This window comes from Paroedura picta, chromosome 5 (assembly GCF_049243985.1).
Source record: "Paroedura picta isolate Pp20150507F chromosome 5, Ppicta_v3.0, whole genome shotgun sequence".
Taxonomy (NCBI): domain Eukaryota; kingdom Metazoa; phylum Chordata; class Lepidosauria; order Squamata; family Gekkonidae; genus Paroedura; species Paroedura picta.
The window spans coordinates 20,153,637-20,173,032 of NC_135373.1; the positions used below are offsets into that span (position 1 = coordinate 20,153,637).

Here is a 19,396-nt window from a genome sequence, read left to right on the forward strand (position 1 = left end):
AGGCTGGGAATCGGAGGGACCAATCCCTCCGATTGTCTGTCCGGAGGAAGGGTCCAATCCGGACCCTTCCTCATCACGAACACATCCTGCCTCAAAACGCCTTACCGTTTTATTTAGTCTGTGGCGCCCGCAGTGCCACGGGCGGTGTTAAGATATTAAGAATATCCGGCTGTACCTTTTGAACTTATACAGTTCTTAGAGAGCATGACTTTTTGAAGCCTTGACCTTGAAATTCTTTGATCTTGAAACTTTGAGCTTGAAAAATTTCATTAATAAGGGAAAGGAAGGAGTGCTTGGAAATAAAAAATAAATCCCAAGCTGAAAGGAAGACAATACATAGGGTATCTAAATGTTATAAACTAACATGAAGCTCTTACACAAGAATCTCAAAATGTTTAACATTTTTACACGAGACCAAAAGCACCACTGAATTGGTCTGGCATTATCTGTGCTGTGCGGTTATGGCCAGACGAAAAATAGGAAAGGAGCTATTTGTAGATTATATATATTTTTTTTTTTGGAAAATGGATATTTAAAAAATACAGAAAAGAAAAAGTGATTATATACCATATATCTAGCAAAAAGCGATCACATATCATAAGAAATAGAGAACATTTCTAGGCAACACCCCCTTAATTGCATTAATTACTTTATTACAATAATTACTTTTTTACAATACTCAACATTATACAAATTTCATAACTGATCTGAATTCTTAGTTTCACCATTACAGCATGCTCAGTACTGCAATATTACTTTGACAAATAGTTAATATGAAAAAAAATACAAAATGAAAAGCTATTATATAGGAAAGGAGCTATTTGTCAAGCAAATGCAGGGTTCTATCTTCTAGTTGTGTATATGGGAAATATAAACGCTGGCAGGGGCCCATGGGAATTGTAGTCCATGGACATCTAGAGGACCACAGGTTGACTACCCCTGCTATAGAGCCATTAAAATCTACAGGAATCTAGCCTGTCTATTCAATTTTATTTGTTTATTTATTTATTCTTTAGATTTCTATCCCGCCAGTTTCCATAGACTTGTGGCAGGTTGAACCTGATCCGGGCCACAACTGGCAACCAATGCAGCTACTTCAGGACAGGCTGGATATGGACCCTCCAAGATGTACCTGTGAGGACCCTATTAACTGCGTTTTGCACCAGCTGTAATTTCCGGGTCAAAGACAAGGGCAGGCCCACGCATAACAAGTTACAGAAGTCTAATCTGGAGGTGACCGTTGAATGAATCACTGTAGCCAGACAGTCTGAGGGCAGATAGGAGACTATTAGTCTCGCCTGGCGAAGATGGTAAAATGCCCATCCAAAGAACCTCCATCTTGGTGGGGTTGAGTTTCAGGCAACTCTGCTCTAGCCATCCAGTGACTGCTTCCAAACATCTGGCAAATGTATCCAGGGGAGGAGTCTGGGTGGCCGTGCATTAGGAGATAGAGCTCGGTGTCATCCACATATTGGAGACCACCCAGCCTGTTAATTCCAAACCAGTTTGGCCAGAGGGTATATAAAGATGTTAAATAATGTGGGAGAGAATACCGCTTCCTGTGGGACTCCACAAGAGAATTGATAGAGATGTGATAACTCCTTCCCCACAGCCACCCTCTGAGTCCAGTTCCAGAGAAAGGCGCTTTGGTGGGGGCAGGGATTGAAGTAGGGGCACCCTGATCCAATCTTTTTGAAATGTGGGGATTCTTTTGAGGATGGACTCCAGAAGCTATGCTGCCAAAATAGTGCCCCTACTTCAAACTCTGTACATGCACTGATTTCATGGCGATACATCAGAATTTCCTGGCAGCCTGAAAGAAGGGGATAAATAGACATTTTCCATCTGATCCATTTTGATTGATTTTTTGCCACCCCTCCCACAATAAGTTCTTATAATGTATTTATTTTACTGGCTGATTTGTATATTTTATATTTTATCAGTGTATATGTGTCAAAATTAGACCTCTGAGGAAGACCCAGTAAGGGTTGAAATGCATCAGATCTAAGACCTAATAGATTGTACAGTGTGTATGATAATTTTCAAAAATGGCCTGTGGGCTTCATGTACATTTTAACCTTAACTTTTTTTTAAAGCTGCACACAATAAATGCTTATATAATTTTGTAAACAATTGCACAGGCATCCAACCTTTCAGGGACCTAGCTAATTCCAGTTAGGTTTTTTTGTTTTCCACCCCTACTTCAAACGCCGCCATCACCAGATTGATGAACAGGCTAGATTTTCCATTGACTTGAATGGCTCCACAGGATGTAATGGAGCTGATTCGGGAATGCCGAACCCTGCTAGTTCAAAAACCCCGTTGGTTTGGGTTTAGCGATTCGGCTCCCGAATCAAGCGGGAGAATCGTGGTTCCGCTTAAACATTCCACACCAAAATCCCCTTGAATCAGCATTGATTCAGGGGGTTATTTTTACCTCCGCTAAGCCAAATTGCACAGCCCTAGAGGAGAGTGTCATGGTGTGTGTCCTAAAAAAGGCAGCGATAGAAAAAGGTCGTCATTAAAAGGCCTGCAAAGGCTTGGAGGCAGAGGTGAGTTGGTGCCCGTGTGATGCTCATTCCGGAGTTTCCTTCTTCAGAGCCTGTGGGTCTTGCTTCATGAGAGGCAGCTCTGCACTGTATAACCTGAGCACCCAAAATAGTGCTGCCCCCTGAAATGAAGGTTCCTGTTTCTGCAACGTGGGAACAGAACGATTTCGTGGCACAGCCTTTTTGCGTAAACTCGTAGGAGACGGTAGTGACAGAGTTGATGGTGGTCACTGTGAAGCCCAAGAGAGAAATCAGAGAATCAGCACAACATTCAGACCACTTTGCTCATCAGAAGCACAACTCCAACAGAGTTTAAGAAACAACAAGGTTGAAGAAGAGCCTCTTGTGGCGCAGAGTGGTAAGGCCTGAAAGCTTTGCCCATGAGGCTGGGAGTTCAATCCCAGCAGCCGGCTCAAGGTTGACTCAGCCTTCCATCCTTCCGAGGTCGGTAAAATGAGTACCCAGCTTGCTGGGGGGTAAACGGTAATGACTGGGGAAGGCACTGGCAAACCACCCCGTATTGAGTCTGCCATGAAAACGCTAGAGGGCGTCACACCAAGGGTCAGACATGACTTGGTGCTTGCACAGGGGATACCTTTACCTTTACCTTTAAGGTTGAAGAAGATATGTTCTGGCCCCTGCCACATATTTGACTCAGCTGCTAATAAGTAAACAAAGAAGGGCTTTTACCCTTGCAAGATGCTCCGTCTTGCCTTCAGCTCTTGTAGAGCTCTTATAAGTACATTCCCCTTACACTGAGACAATGTTCTTGTGGGAGTGGCGGAATTGATTCAAGAGAGCCAATATTGTTCCACTGCCCTGCTTATGTAGACATTCGTAGCAGCTTGATTGAACCACTCCTTAAAAAGTTGCCATAACATCATGATGTAGATCAAACAGACAGGCTGCTAAGTGATGAGTTACCCCAGGTGACAACTCAGCTGGCTAAGTTTTGTGCCGATCTGTTTTGAATTGCATTACATTAAATGACCATATTCTCTTGGTCTCTTATGTATCGACTTCATATCACTTGGTCTGAATGACTGTAATAAAGTTTGATTGATTGAACAACAAGGTTGGCTCCAGCATTACGGCAGCACTGCCTCCTTCTTCTTAGCCCAAACACTTTTCCAGTAGGGGCCTTTCCAGTAGGGGGTGACCGTATATATATAATACTGTATATACTCGCATATAAGCTGACCTGCATATAAGCTGAGGCATCCAATTTTACCACAAAATCACGGCAAACTTATTGACTCGCATATAAACCGAAGGTGGGAAATGCAGCAGCTGCTGGGAAATTTACAGGGTTGCCTAAGCGATTAATCCATGCTCCATAATCCCAGGCTCTCCCATCCAACCTCCCCCCCCCCCAAAACAAATACAGAAAAGTCAAGAGGATGAATAGGTGCTGGTTTTTGTACCCCGCTTTTCACTAACTAAAAGGGTCTCAAAGTGGCTTAAGATTGCATTCCGTTTCTCTCTTGATGCCAGACACCCTGCGAGAGCTCTGACAGAACTACTCTGTGAGAACAGCTCTGGTAGGAGAAGCAAACAGTGCTCCCCAGGCCAACAAATCAGAGCAGAACAACAGTACCCAAAGTTGGCGACCCACTGCAACAACTACAACAGCTACCAAACTGGGAGAATGGACTACGCTCACTACAGCTATAGGGCCCTCCCCAGAACAAAACACTGAAATAAAAACTGTAAAACTGAACACTGAAAGAAAGAACTGTAAAAATCAACTTCTAAAAGAAACACAACCCCAAGAAGAAAAGGCAAACAATGCTGGCCCTCAGATAAAAAAGAAAGAAAGAAACACTAGGAGAAAGAAACAGTAAACCCCAAAGCGAAGCACCCCCAAAACCCACCCCACACAGAGAAACCAAAAGGATCTGGAAGAAGTTATTTGGAAAAGAAGGGGGGGAGAATCAAACCTCAGTCAAACCGTTGATGTCCTACAAGCTGCCAGAGCAAGATCAACTTTCAAGACCTTTGCAGAAAGCAATGCTATGATTGGCTGGCTGGGAGCAGGCTGTTATTTCAATGACCCACATATAAGTCAAGGTGGGCTTTGTCAGTGTTAAAACTGTTCTGAAAAACTCAGTTTATATGCAAGTATATACAGTATTCTGACTTTCTCAAGGATGGTGGGAAAGAAGAAGAAGAAGAAGAAGAAGAAGAAGAAGAAGAAGAAGAAGAAGAAGAAGAAGAAGAAGAAGAAGAAGAAGAAGAGTTGGTTCTTATATGCCGCTTTTCTCTACCTGAAGGAGGCTCAAAGAAGCTTACAGTCGCCTTCCCTTTCCTCTCCCCACAACAGACACCCTGTGAGGGAGGTGAGGCTGAGAGAGCCCTGATATTACTGAAGAAAAGAATTGGTTCTTATATGCCACTTTTCTCTACCCGAAGGAGTCTCAAAGGGGCTTACAGTCGCCTTCCCTTTCCTCTCCCCACAACAGACACCCTGTGAGGGAGGTGAGGCTGAGAGAGCCCTGATATCACTGCCCGGTCAGAACAGTTTTATCAGTGCCGTGGTGAGCCCAAGGTCACCCAGCTGGCTGCACGTGGGGGAGCGCAGAATTGAACCCGGCATGCCAGATTAGAAGTCTGCACTCCTAACCACCACACCAAACTGGCTCTCCGGGGGAATGATGCCACCGGGGGAAAGCACCAGTCAACCAAACATCTTTTTCTGACTATGATTATGAATGGAGAGCATAGGAAATCTCTTTGGCCATCCCTCAACCCGACTTCAATCGCAACCATAACCCTAACCTAAGATGAATCACCTCAGAATTCTATCTCCTCCACTGCCTTGCCCTCCAAACATTCTCCTCAGACTACCCTTCTAATTCCCTTAATCTCTCTTCCTTCGGCTGCCTTCCCTCTGTGTACTGATTTTTCTTATACCCAGCAATCTTTTCTGACTGCTCACCAAGAGTCACAGCAAAAATTAGCCCCGGAACGTGAGATATAGGGAAGCTCTAGTTTCAGAATAAACAAGGAAGACTTATAGTCAAAGCCCCATTCAGCCAGGAAAACCTGGAAAACCTACCCTAGTCTTTCAGTCTAAAGGTAAAGGTAAAGGTATCCCCTATGCAAGCACTGAGTCATGTCTGACCTTTGGGGTGACGCCCTCTAGCGTTTTCATGGCAGACTCAATACGGGGTGGTTTGCCAGTGCCTTCCCCAGTCATTACCGTTTACCCCCCAGCAAGCTGGGTACTCATTTTACCGACCTTGGGAGGATGGAAGGCTGAGTCAACCTTGAGCCGGCTGCTGGGATCGAACTCCCTGCCTCATGGGCAGAGCTTCAGACAGCATGTCGGCTGCCTTACCACTCTGCACCACAAGAGGCTCCTTCTTTCAGTCTAGCTTACCTTTAAATATCATTGTAAAGATAAAATGGAGGAGGAAGAAACACAAACAACTCTGGGCTGCTATAGAAGTGCGGCATGCAAAATTATGACATAGCATTTATTGCCTCCCATGTGTTTCACATTAAATTGTAAGCTTTCCTATCAGAATTTTTTTTTTCAAGTTGCATGTCAATATTTGATATCGGCATCCTTTTAAAAATTCAGAATTACCTGTTTGTCTTCCTGCTCCCCTGGTGAAACACTGATTTTCCCATCCTCTGCAGTTGATGACATCGTCCTTTTTGCATGGCTCGGATTCCTCAGCAAAACAGAAAGGGCATCGTAGCCCATTTAGGGTTTCGTTCCTGGTTGGCACTGAGAATGGAAAAACTAGGAATCAGTTTTAACAGTTTCATGGGTGAGACAAAGAACTGGAGTATATAGCTTTCAGAACTCCAGACTTATAAACAAGAAAACGTCTTTGTAGAAAGTTTATTTATTTCAAGCTGCAGCATCTAGCATTGCATAGACGGAACTAAATAGTACAGTTAACGCATTACAATAGTGATCCCCAACCTGTGGGCCGCGGACCACATGTGGTCCGTCAACTAACTGGAGGCGGAGGAACGCCTCCCCCCCCCCTCCAGCCCTTTACTTCATTCCCCCCGGCCCTTTACAACACACTTTGGGTGTCATTGTCTCCCATCACTCTCAGATGGGACTATCTCGTTGCAGAGAAACAAGCTCAGGGTTCCCATTGATTTGTCATTGTCATGAGTTAAAATTTCCATGAAAATAAAATGTTCCTTATGTTCATTGGTGTGGCGTGTCTGTATCTTATTTTGAAGGGATGTTTAAACATTACCAGAGCGATCAGAGAGCGTTAGGGCAGTGGTTGAGAGTAGAGGAGTAAACTACCCCCCCCCCCACACACACCGGGCCTCAGTAAAATTGTCAAGCGTTGAGTGGTCCCCGGTGATAAAAAGGTTGGGGACCACTTTATTTATTGGAAAAACAATAAATCAGAGTGAAGACAGAGCCCTTATCTTACCCCTTGTGAACATTTTCTACCTACACCCTAACCTGGATAGCCTTCTCAGATTTTGGCTGCTAAGTAGGGCCAAGCCTAGCTAGTATTTGGATGGGAGACCTCTGCGGATTTGGATGGAGCTGGAAACAAGCAACAGCAAACCACCTGTGAATGTCCCTTGCCTGGCAGCCAGACAATTCTTGGATCTCCCAGATACTGCATTACTGCATTACAATATAAAAGCCAATCACTCTTCCACTGGGCAGGTGGCAACTCGGGTGTAAGGGTGAGACATAACATGGAGCTATCTCTGTGTCAGGTGGGGCTTCTGGGAATTATGCCAATGTGGGATGTTTTGAGAAGCTGCAGCACTAACGAGATACATGACCTTGAAGCTGTGAGCAGCATCTAAATGCAAGAAGCTGGCCAAAAGCAAGGAAAATGGATAGCTGATGGCAGGTCAGGCCAAAGATAACAAACCTATTTCATGGCAGAAGACGCAGGATTCTGACAATAGCAAAGGTCATGCTTTCAAATCTAAATCTGTTTTACATTAGACTAGAAATCAAGCCCGCTGTATGAGTAATACAGTGGGCACTAGGTGGGTTCTGGGCGGCTGCGGGGCTTTAGGGGTGGGAAAGGGACAGGGCCGCCGCGTTGCTGATGCGGCAGGGCTGTCCCTTTGCTAGTCCCGAAATCTCCTGGCCCCGGCTGGCTCCCAGGCATCTGCAGGGATTCGGGGTCGGCGAAGGGACAGCCCCACCACGTCAGCAACATGGCAGGTCTGTTCCTTTGCGGCCCAAAGGCTCACGGCCCCGGCCGGCTCCCAGGCGGCTGCAGAGCTTCGGGTCTGGCAAAGGGAGAGCCCTGCCATGTCAGCAATGCAGTGGGGCTGTTCCTTTGCTGGCCCCAAAGGCTCCCAGCCACACTGGCTCCCGGGCAGCCACGGGACTTCCGGTCTGGCAAAGGGACAGCCCTGCCCCATCAGTGATGGGGCAAGGCTGTCCCTTTGCTGGCCCCGAAGCTCCACAGCCGCAGCAGGGCTGTCCCCTTGGTGGGGGGGCGAAGCCTTCCCCCCCCTCGCCGCCTCCACCAGGCTGGCCCAGCCAGGCAGCTACCTGTCATTGTGCAGGGCAGCCTGGTAAGGGTGGCAGTAGGGGGAAAGCGGCTGACATTGGGGAGTGGAGGGATCGGGAGGCGCAAAGCACCTCCCAACTCATCAGGCCGGGCCAAGGGGCAAATCGGCAGTCGCGCTGCGAGTGGCTGCTGATTGGCCCCTTGGCCCCAGCTTGTGAAGCGGAGGGCCCAATCGGCAGGTGCGAAGCGCCTGCTGATTGGGCCCTCCAATTGTCAGTCCAGGGGTTAGGGGCCATGGGTGCCCTTTCCCATCCCGGACTGGGCCCACCCCAAGGGCCCTTACTGTTTTATTTATACCGCTCCCGCAGAGCGGTTAAAGATTTTAGATCAATAGACTTGGAATATTCCCAAGAACCTGGGGAGAAGCAGTAAGCCTCTGAAACCCGGTGCTAGGACTAAGAGGCAACATCCAAGTAAAGTCTTGTTTGGTGGATCTTTAGGGAAACACACATTCATCTATCATAGAGATCGCTGATCACATGGTACCCCTTGCAGAAGAAAGACCAGCCATTCCATTGGTGGCCCAGAGGAGACCTTTGGACTCTACCACCTTCCAGAGACAAAGGAGGACAAAAGCTCTCTGAATGTGCAATAGTCAGCCATCCCACCAGCAGCTGTTAATACTATTGTAAAAGTATTCAACCAAAAATAAATACTTCAATCCCGTAGCAGTATCTCACAGATGTTGGAAGAAGTTAAACTGGGCAAACCATGTGGAAAAACTGATCAGGATAATGAGTGCACACAAATGGGAGATGGGTAGTTATTAAGGCTGCGATGCGATATAATTGGATAGAAAGTGACCTGTCAGTAGTTGCAAAGCAAATAGCCGAAGAAGCTGACAGACTGGCCACAACGAAGTGTAAGTAGACAGGTAGGCTTTAATTCAGATCTTTAAACCTCTGAGGGAGCGGTATGCATATTTGGCTAAGGGCTAAGTGGGCGGAGAGTGGGCGTGGCCAGTCTGGATGAGGCCCAATTGGGATGTGCTTTGCATGCCCCGATTGGGCCCTCACCTGGACTGGCCACGCCCACTCCCACTCCCACCCAGCCAGCTGGCCAGGGGTTTTCTGCCGCCATTGTCGGCAGTTTGCCCCAGACACACCCCAGGACACATGTAAGTGCCCTGGGGTGGGGGGAAGGGGTTCCGTTCCCTGTGGGCCCATGGAAAGCTGTGGCTTCGGCGGGGAGGGAGGGCTCCGGGTGTACTCCATGGGCCCTGGGAAAGCTGTGGCCTTGCCGGGGAGGGAGGGGGCTGGGGATGGCTTCCCTTTGGCCCCAGAGCACACCTGCAGCCTCCCTGGGCCACTGGGTGTGCTCGGCGCTGGGGGGAGGCCCTTTCAAAGCCCGTTATAACAAATGGGCTTTGAAGCTAGTCAGTACATAAAGCCAAAATGTGGACCGTTTAAAAGACTCATTTTCACAGCTTTCCCCAATGGCTTAGCTACAATATGAAAAAAAAAAAATCAGGATTGCCAACTAAAACTTGTTGTATAAACTCATAGAAACAATAATATTTGTAAGTAAGTAGTAAATAGAACACACAAATACGATCATTTGTATGAGTTTATACAACAATGTTTGGTTGGTAATCCTGATATTATTCATATTGTAGCTAAACCAGTGAGGAAAGCTGTGAAAACGTTTCTTTTAAACTACATTTTAGTTTTATGTACTGATCTGAATTAAAGTCTGCCCTTCTACTTTATACTTTGTCGTGGTGAACTTCTTTGCCTTTTTGCTCTGTGATATAATCGGGCCTGGGAAGGTAGTGGTCAAATTTTAAATATATAAAAAGATACTGGTTTGAAATTAGAGATGAGAAAGACCTTGGAGAGCCATTGCCAAGCATAACAGACAACCAGACACAAGATATGGTCGATCAACACTCTGTCAAGCACGAGTACTTCATCCATGCTCAGAACGCATACCTGTAAGAGAGTCTGTGTTACAGCCATCTGTTGTGCAGCAGATGTTGTTCCCTGACTCCTGATATCCTGTTTCAAGATCCATAAATATGGCCCCAGGAGTGCACCGACTGAGATTCGTACACGTTTTCTTGATGGTTTTGTGGGTCTTTCTAGCTGTACATCGAGATGAAACAGAAATTTATCTCTAAAAGATCAGGCTTTCAGAAAGTCCTCTAAAAGCAATACAGACTCCCACCCTCCCAATTCTGTTCTGCTCTTCATTGTTGTTGTTGTTGTTGTTGTTGTTGTTGTTTAATTTGTTACCCACCACTCTCAAACAGGGTCATGGCGGGTTACAGGTGTCCAATTAAAACTCCCATTAAAAACCCATTAAAATGGAGAAGAAATACCAATACAGAAACCGACAACCCAGCAACATGGCGGAATACCCCCCCATCCCCGATTCCTACTACTACCTCCAAAGAGAGGAAGCAGGAGAGACAAGATACCCAAAAGTTGTATCTAGACACCAGGGAGGCCCATCGATCTTCCCCCCCACTGTTTGTTAATGTTCAATATTCTTTGGGTGATATTTGACAGTAATTCTTTAATTTGTTTACTTATTGTATTCGGTATAAAACATTTATTTGCTGCTTTTATACGTTGGAACTCTAGGCAGCTTACAATGTAGACAAAATACATAACTTACATGAGAAACAATTAGAAATCACAATTCAGGATCGCTTAGTAACTCCATCCTAAAAATTGAAAGTGAAGCGGCCAGGCATTGCTGATAGTTCGATTTGGCACCTCCTTTGAGACCCAAATGATTAGGGCAGGGGTAGTCAAACTGCGGCCCTCCAGATGTCCATGGACTACAATTCCCAGGAGCCCTTGCCAGCATTCACTGGCGAATGCTGGCAAGGGCTCCTGGGAATTGTAGTCCATGGACATCTGGAGGGCCGCAGTTTGACTACCCCTGGATTAGGGAGATGCAGTCAGAATGTCTGAGTAAAACTTGATGTCAGGATGCAAATTTGACCTTTGGAAATGTCACACTGAATTATTTTTGAATCTTTGCAAAGCTATGCATTTCACCCACCTAAGGAACTTCCTACTGGTCAGCAATTGAGAATTTCTACCCTAAATCCTGCCTCATTTCCTCCCAAATCTATCACGTTCCAGTAATTGTATCTATATCATTACAAAAGACATTACATTGCATGGTAGACCCATGACCGTGTTGGGAAGGGGAACATTAGAATTGCTCTTGTTGATGTTTTAGAAATTGTGGAACAATTTCACTTCTTGCTTTTAATTTAGCTTGTTTTGCACAAGACCTTGAATCACCACTGTGGCAAAAAAGGCAAGAACCAATGTGATAAATACATCTTTTGAAAAATCCAAAAGCAACAGGGTGTGCAGGTTTCGATCCGGGGCTTACAGCTGAGCCTCGGATTTTCTGGCGCTTCTCTTATCCCTGAAAGAAATGTACTTTGCACGTGCGCAGAGGTTTATTATACTTCAAACCAAAAAAAAGTCTCCTCCTTTGTCCATTGCTGTTTCCACAAAGCTTGGTCACTTTGGTTAAGTGTCGTCCCTGTAAGATTCACGTGATTTCTGCCGTGGTCTTCGAGTACCAAAGTGTAACCATCTTTGATTTTGTATAACCAGCTTGTAATGCAGGGTCCGCTTTGGCCTTCGGTAAACTGTAATTCTGAACTGCCTTGCTCTTCTTTGCAACATTACCAGATGGTGGAACCAAGGTCGAGGAGGTTTGGGTTATCAACTTGGCTGTTTTCCTGGACGGCACCTGGGTTTGGGAGGGGGAACCCTCTCTGGGAGTGAGAACATCTTTGGGCGGGAAACTTTTGGGTAAAAATACTGTATTTTAGAAGTGCAAGTCAGTGCAAGTCAGTTTCGGCTTTGAACGTCTGGAGCAGGGGTAGTCAAACTGCGGCCCTCCAGATGTCCATGGACTACAATTCCCAGGAGCCCCCTGCCAGCGTTCGCTGGCAGGGGGCTCCTGGGAATTGTAGTTCATGGACATCTGGAGGGCCGCAGTTTGACTACCTCTGGAAGTATCGATCTGCTTGCAAAATAAAACACTTTCTCCTAAAGCAGTGGTCCGCAACCTTCTTGAGGCTGTGGACCGCCGTCGGCAGGGAGGGCGATCGCCCGGCCACGCATGCTGCGCATGCTGCACATGCTGGCACTCCAGGGCATGCGTGCATGCGCGGCACTCCCATGCATGCACGTTTGCGGCCGCACATGTGCGGCCCTGCTTCCCTCCCCCCCCTCTCTTCAAAAAGAAGCTTGCCGGGCCGCAAGCTAATCGGCTGCTTTTGCGGCCGATTTGCTTGCAGCCTGGGAAGTTTCTTATTGGGGGTGGGGTGGGGAGAGGGAGCCACAGCCCGGTGCCAGGGCCTTTGCAGCCTGGCACCAGGCCGTGGCCCGGTGGTTGGGGACTACTGTCTTAAAGAAGTAGTTATTTCCGGTCTGTCAACCCAACAATCCCCATGTTACACTTATCCCTTTAGTGAATTGGGTAAAAGATGAGGAGCAGTTTTAGGGTCAAACTAGTGTTTCCATGATGTACTCTTGCTTCGCTCCAATTAACTTACAAGCCACCTTAACAGTGGGAGGGGCAAGAAGGGGAAGCAGGAGGAGGCAATGGAGAGGAGAAGAGAAGAGGTCTCCCTTCTTTTTGTGTTCTTCTCTTCTTATTGCTCTGGTTCACTCCCTCTTCAGCCTTTCCTTTTTTGGTTTCCCACCTAACATTGGCTTGCTGATTTCCTCAGCCCCCCCCCCCCCCACCTCCAATCTTTCTGATGCTCTTGCATCCTCCCTTTCTTTCTCTCTTTCCTGTCCAAGCACATCTGGAGGTTCACCCCCTCTTTACAGAACCTCAGTCAGTGGCAAAAAACCACAACAAAACAGCACAATCCAACTGACAGAAACCACATCACTTCAGGCCTTCTCTGCCACTCCTCTGTGACTTAAGAGCACCTCAGCCAACAAAATCTGCTCAGGACCTCTGGCTCCAAAGAAGTCAAACTAGCCTCAACCAGGGCCAGGTGGAACACTCTGCCTGGGGAAATCCGTTTCTGCAAAGAGCGGGTGGGGGGGGGGTTGTATTGCCCTTCTGTATTGCTTCCACACTGTTTTAGAAAACAGTATCAACAAATTTTAGCATTAAGATTTTACGTGTGTAATGCTAGCAAATTTTGTGTATTATATGTTGTTATCTGCTCTGAGCCCTCAGGGAAGATGATGATGGTGAATAATAATAATAATAATAATAATAATAATAATAATAATAATAATAATAATAATAATAATAATAATAATAATAGAGTTGGTTCTTATATGCCGCTTTTCTCTACCTGAAGGAGGCTCAAAGTGGCTCACAGTCGCCTTCCCTTTCCTCTCCCCACAACAGTCACCCTGTGAGGTGGGTGAGGCTGAGAGAGCCCTGATATTACTGAAGAAGAAGAGTTGATTCTTATATGCTGCTTTTCACTACTCGAAGGAGTCTCAAAGCAGCTTACCTTCCTTTCCTCTCTCCACAACAGACACCCTGTGAGGGAGGTGAGGCTGAGGGAGCCCTGCTGTTACTGAAGAAGAGTTGGTTCTTATATGCCGCTTTTCTCTACCCAAAGGAGTCTCAAAGCGGCTTACATTCGCCTTCCCTTTCCTCTCCCCACAACAGACACCCTGTGAGGGAGGTGGGGCTGAGAGAGCCCTGATATCACTGCTCGGTCAGAACAGCTTTATCAGCGCTGTGGGGAGCCGAAGGTCACCCAGCTGGCTGCATGTGGGGGAGTGTAGAATCGAACCCGGCTCACCAGATTAGAAGTCTGCACTCCTAACCTCTATTCTGACCTGGATCTCCAGTAGCAACAACAACAACAACAACAATAACAATGTGATTTTTGTTTACTTTAGCATTAGGCCTTTAAATAAAACTTGAATGGTCATAAAGAATAATGTAAGGGCACCAAGTGGTTCTATTGCTCTACTGTGACACAATATTTATTTTAGATAGTTATGTCCCGTTTTTCTCCCCAACAGGACCACAAGTGGCCTGCAATATTAGTCTCCCATTCTGCCATCTTGGAATGATCATATCTGGCCAGTTCAGTGGCACATATTGCCTTGAGACCAGATTACTTACGTGTTTTTGTTTCAACCACAAGGGACTGGCAAGCATCAAACTCAGGGCCACAGACCCTTATGGGGCCGGAACAGTTGCTATTTGCAGCAAAACATGTCTGACATTCAATTGAGGAACCTAGAAGAACCAGGAGAACGAGAAGGAAAACCGATAAATCAGAGTGAAAACAGAGCCCTTATCCTACCCCCGGTGTACATTTTCTACCTACACCCTAACCTGGATAGCCCACTGATCCTGTCAGATTTTGGCTGCTAAGTAGGGCCAAGCCTAGCTAGTATTTGGATGGGAGACCTCCGCAGATTTGGATGGAGCTGGAAACAAGCAACAGCAAACCACCTGTGAATGTCCCTTGCCTGGCAGCCAGACAATTCTTAGATCTCCCAGATACACTGCATATTGTCTGCAACAGGGGTAGTCAACCTGTGGTCCTCCAGATGTTCACGGACTACAGTTCCGATGAGACCCTGCCGGCAGGGTCTCATGGGAATTGTAGTCCATGAACATCTGGCGGACCACAGGTTGACTATCCCTGATTTGCAACAGCCCTCTAGGGGCTTCCTGCTTCCTTCACTCATACGATAATATCATGCTGAGCTCTAAGAGAGTTTATCGGTCTGTCTGTCTGTCAAGCATTCATTCATTCATTCATTCATTCTTTCATTCTTTCATTCATTCATTTATACTATTATAGGCTGGGTTAAAAACTAGTACACATAAATGACAGTTATTTTTTTAATGTATTTATCATGTCATTTATCATTGCTCCAGTTATCCCTATGCACCTGGAAATTAAAAACATTTACAGCTATTAACCAGGCACTAAATGGAGGGTGCTGGGGGTCTGGCTTGGTAATGGTGGTCTTTTGCCTCAATCAAATGCTTGGTGTAGGAGCACCATCTTCCAAGCCCTTCAGAACTTTGGAAGCTCCCCCTTTAAAAGATGCCAGTCAATTCAGACTCCCACAAAAGTCTGACAGCTAGGTAGGCCTCCTGAAGGGGGCCTTCTCCTGTCTTCAGAGAGCCCATGCCACAGAGCTGGAACTGCGATTGAAGGGTCAGAATTAGATTTCTTGATGAGTACCATCATTGTCTCATGGTAATAAAATGGGTTGAAGAAGCTGTTTAACTAGAAACCTGGCGCCCCTCTGCTGTAAAGGAAACCAATTTTTTTGGAGAAAAGGCTAGAGTCATAAATATTGACACTTGCTCAGAAGTATAGTTAGGCATAGAAGAATCACCGACTTAGAGCTCATTTTAATGCACATACATGTATGGAAATTGTATGTTTGGGGTGTATAGGAAAAAGAGCATGAGCCTGACCCAGGTCTGCCCTGGGAGGGACAGTTTGGTTGAACTGTATAAAAGATTGCTTTGGACCAACAGGTTTTGAGTAAAGTCTTGGCTTTCACCAAAAAACGCTACGCTTTGCTCCTGGTTGCGCAAACATAAACCTACTTTCTTACTGAAGTCTGTTTGTGAGATTTATTTGGCCTAAAACAATGGGAAAAGCCCAGGCTGTAAACCCCAGAAACTGAGGGCCGTTCCGCACTCGTCCAAAATAGCACAATGGTTACAAATTGAAATCGCTACAGTTTTGCCATTATGCACAACGTCGTTGACAATCTGCAACACTCCTGAAACCGATCCGCAAAAAGCGCTTTGTTGTAGCGCTTTTAGGGAAATCCCAAAAAGTGGATTCACCCTCCGGAAAGCGCTACACTCCTGCAACCAATCTGCAACACTAGTGGAAAAGTTCTGTGCATTACCATTGTTCCGTTTTCTGCAAAGTCACTCCCCCTGGCTCTCTCCTCTGATCTTCCGGCGAAGCGATCACCATTTCTTTTCTCCGAGCGAGCGGAAATCAACGCACCCACAAGCCTTCGTTTACCCAGCGAGGCTTCCCTGGCTGCAGCCCCTCTGTTTAAAGTCACCAAGCACAAGCAACACAGAATCAAACCCAGCTTGCCAGATTAGAAGTCTGCACTCCTAACCACTACACCGAACTAGATCAACCATGCTTGACTCGTGCAGAAAAACAAGCCATTTCTGAAGTTCTCCTTCCCTTGCTGAGGTCAGTCAGGGATTCTACCCTCCTCCTCCGGGCATCATGCCTGGCCAATTGCAAAGAGATTGGAGAAAGCATCCCATTTAAAAAGGTAATCCAAGTCAAGATACATTAGATTCATTTTCCAGCTGTGAGGTTTTGTTTCCATCCCGTTGGGATCAAACTGTATGCCTCACCCAAGGGCTCCCTTCTATCTCAGATCTGACAGGGGACTCCCTTGCCATAGGGCTAGGATTTCTTCTCCTTGGAACGGAGCTGCATCTAGACATCCACTTCCCATTGAATTCCAAGGAAAATGAGAGCAAGTAGGAGGAGAAACAAAAGAGATTTAAAATGAAAACAATTTGAGGGATAAACTGGAATAAACGTCAACCTTTCCACACCTGTACCACGTACCTGTTCTAGCTATAGCAAGTAGGACAGCCAAGGTGAAGAAGGACACAGGTGCTGCCATGGTATCACCCAAGCATTTAATGCAGGCAAAACAAGCTGGTCTCTCTGGTGAAGAAAGCTGGTCTGCGCAGGAAGTTATAGGGGAGTGGTTTAGGGCGTGTAGCCTGCTGAGCAGGATGTAAACTGCACGGGGCTTCTATTCCAACCCCAGATCGATTCAGTCCCTGCCCTCTACACAGAATGCGATTTCCATTTGGATTTGGGGCGATTTTAATTTTCCTTCTGCAGCAAGAAGGATTTATCCGGAGTCACCCTACCTTTATTGTGCTTCATCTTGGAGTGCTTTTAATCCTGAATATATTTAGAAAATCGCATTGTTTTGAATCTGGGCTCTCCTCCGTGGTAGAGGACCCGTGACTGGCTACAGGTGGTCATGTGACAAGCCTGCCTTAAAGGAGAAGCCCCTAAGTTCTCTCAACTTCTGTCGGCCTTGGATTTTTTTGTGTGCCTTCTTCGTTTCCCCCCCCCCTTCAAGAAAAGAAAAGATTTTTTTCCTCCCTCCTCTGACTTCTTGGATCCTCTCCCCCCCTTCAAGAAAATAAAGAAAGAGTCTCCATTTACCTCCCCCCCCCTTCTGAGCCTCCCTAGCCACGTGCAGAAGACTTTCCTGTTTCAATGGGGAGGGGGGGAAGAGGAAGACTCGAATTCAAAGCGATCTGAATTCAACAGGATTGACAATGGAATAAAAAAAGTAACTGAAGACTTTGCCCAGGGCTCCTATGTTCATAGAATCATAGAAACATAGAACAATAGAGTTGGAAGGGGCCATACAGGCCATCTAGTCCAACCCCCAGCTCAACGCAGGATCAGACCTAAGCATCCTAAAGCATCTAAGAAAAGTGTGTATCCAGCCTTTGCTTGAAGACTGCCAGTGAGGGGGAGTTCACCACCTCCTTAGGCAGCCTATTCCACTGCTGAACTACTCTGACTGTGAACATTTTTTCCTGATATCTAGCCTATATCATTGTACTTGAAGTTTAAACCCATTACTCCACGTCCTCTCCTCTGCAGCCAACGGAAACAGCATCCTGTCCTCCTCCAGGTGACAACCAGGTGACAATCAAGTGAAGAAGAAGAAGAAGAAGAAGAAGAAGAACAAGAAGAACAAGAAGAACAAGAAGAACAAGAACAAGAACAAGAACAAGAACAAGAACAAGAAGAGTTGGTTCTTATATGCCACTTTTCTCTACCCGAAGGAGGCTCAAAGTGGCTTACAGTCGCCTTCCCTTTCCTCTCCCCACAACAGACCCCCTGTGAGGTGGGTGAGGCTGAGAGAGCCCTGATATCCCTGCTCGGTCAGAACAGTTTTATCAGTGCCGTGGCAAGCCCAAGGTCACCCAGCTGGCTGCATATGGGGGAGTGCAGAATCAAACCCAGCTTGCCAGATTAGAAGTCTGCACTCCTAACCACTACACCAAACTAGATCAACCATGCTTGACTCGTGCAGAAAAATAAGCCATTTCTGAAGTTCTCCTTCCCTTGCTGAGGTCAGTCAGGGATTCTACCCTCCTCCTCCGGGCATCATGCCTGGCCAATTGCAAAGAGATTGGAGAAAGCATCCCGTTTAAAAAGGTAATCCAAGTCAAGACACATTAGATTCATTTTCCAGCTGTGAGATTTTGTTTCCATCCCGTTGGGATCAAACTGTATGCCTCACCCAAGGGCTCCCTTCTACCTCAGATCTGACAGGGGACTCCCTTGCCATAGGGCTAGGATTTCTTCTCCTTCGAACTGAGCTGCATCAAGACATCTCCTTCCTATTGAATTCCAAGGAAAACGAGAACAAGTAGGAGGAGAAACGAAAGAGATTTAAAAAGAAAACAATTTGAGGGATAAATTGGAATAAACGTCAACCTTTGCACACCTGTACCACGTACCTGTTCTAGCTATAGCAAGTAGGACAGCCAAGGTGAAGAAGGACCCAGGTACTGCCATGGTATCACCCAAGCATTGAATGCAGGCAAAACTGGTTTCTCTGGTGAAGAAAGCTGGTCTGCACAGGAAGTTATAGGGAAGTGGTTTTGGGTGGGTAGCCTGCTGAGCAGGGCTCCTATGTTTGTAACTGAAGCATGAAAGCACAGTAATAACAATCCAGGATTTCCTTATATCCATACTGAATTGTTCCATCATCAAACACTTTCGCAATTAAGAAAAGTTAGCATCTTCCTTTTACCTGCCTTGCAACGCTTAAGGCCGAAGGGAGATTTGCCTTCCATGAGCCATTTTTTTAGTTAAACAGGAGGACTAATGGACACATATGACGTTTCCGCATCTTGAAAACGTAGCCGGAGAGCCCCCGGAGGCAGGTGGCATATTATGGCCACTTCACACCTTCAGAGGCTGGCGAGCATCCGGCTCACGAAGTCCTCCATTTTATTTCACAACTTGATAAATCCCCAAAAGAGGATTCACCACCCTAAAAGGCACGATCCCCTAGCATACAACCAGCCTTCATGCAGCAGTAGGAAGGTACGGAGGGGGAAACACACTGTAGCCTTTGTCCTAGCCTCGCTCCTGCCCTCTCCCTCTCAGCTTTGTCCTAGCCTCGCTCCTGCCCTCTCCCCCACCTTTCCCTGCAGAGCGAAGGAGGCAGACCCCCCTCTGTCATTTAACAAGCCCCTTTCTTTCCTTCCCAAGTACTTTGTAAGCTGGGCGCTGTCTGCATCCCTCCCACGTAGCCTCCACGCCATCCACGAGGTGAGCGTGGGGGGGGG

The 19,396-nt window shown here is 46.5% G+C and overlaps 1 protein-coding gene across 2 annotated transcripts; it reads right to left on the minus strand.

Moving 5' to 3' along the window:
* Positions 1-603: 603 nt before the first annotated feature.
* LOC143837230 (phospholipase A2 inhibitor and Ly6/PLAUR domain-containing protein-like) lies at positions 604-18,623 on the minus strand. Of its 2 annotated transcripts, none has more exons than XM_077336835.1 (5): positions 18,560-18,623; positions 14,165-14,281; positions 10,009-10,161; positions 6,142-6,285; positions 604-2,779 (listed from the first exon to the last, which is right to left on the minus strand). In XM_077336835.1, exons 1-5 carry the CDS (start codon positions 18,615-18,617, stop codon positions 2,490-2,492), a joined length of 762 nt encoding a protein of 253 aa, XP_077192950.1. In that variant the 5' UTR covers positions 18,618-18,623; the 3' UTR covers positions 604-2,489. The 2 variants fall into 2 exon arrangements, with proteins under 2 accessions (XP_077192950.1, XP_077192949.1); XM_077336834.1 differs by lacking the exon at positions 18,560-18,623 and adding an exon at positions 16,626-16,748.
* Between the last annotated feature and the right edge of the window lie 773 nt (positions 18,624-19,396).

Excerpts from the sequence above, each read along its gene's own strand:
- LOC143837230 (XM_077336835.1), bottom strand. The coding sequence starts at position 18,617 with ATGGCAGTACCTGGGTCCTTCTTCACCTTGGCTGTCCTACTTGCTATA. Across the intron at positions 10,162-14,164 it reads TGTGGTTGAAACAAAAACAC|CTAGAAAGACCCACAAAACC; the intron begins GTAAGTAATCTG and ends CTCGATGTACAG. Across the intron at positions 6,286-10,008 it reads TAACACAGACTCTCTTACAG|TGCCAACCAGGAACGAAACC; the intron begins GTATGCGTTCTG and ends TTCCATTCTCAG.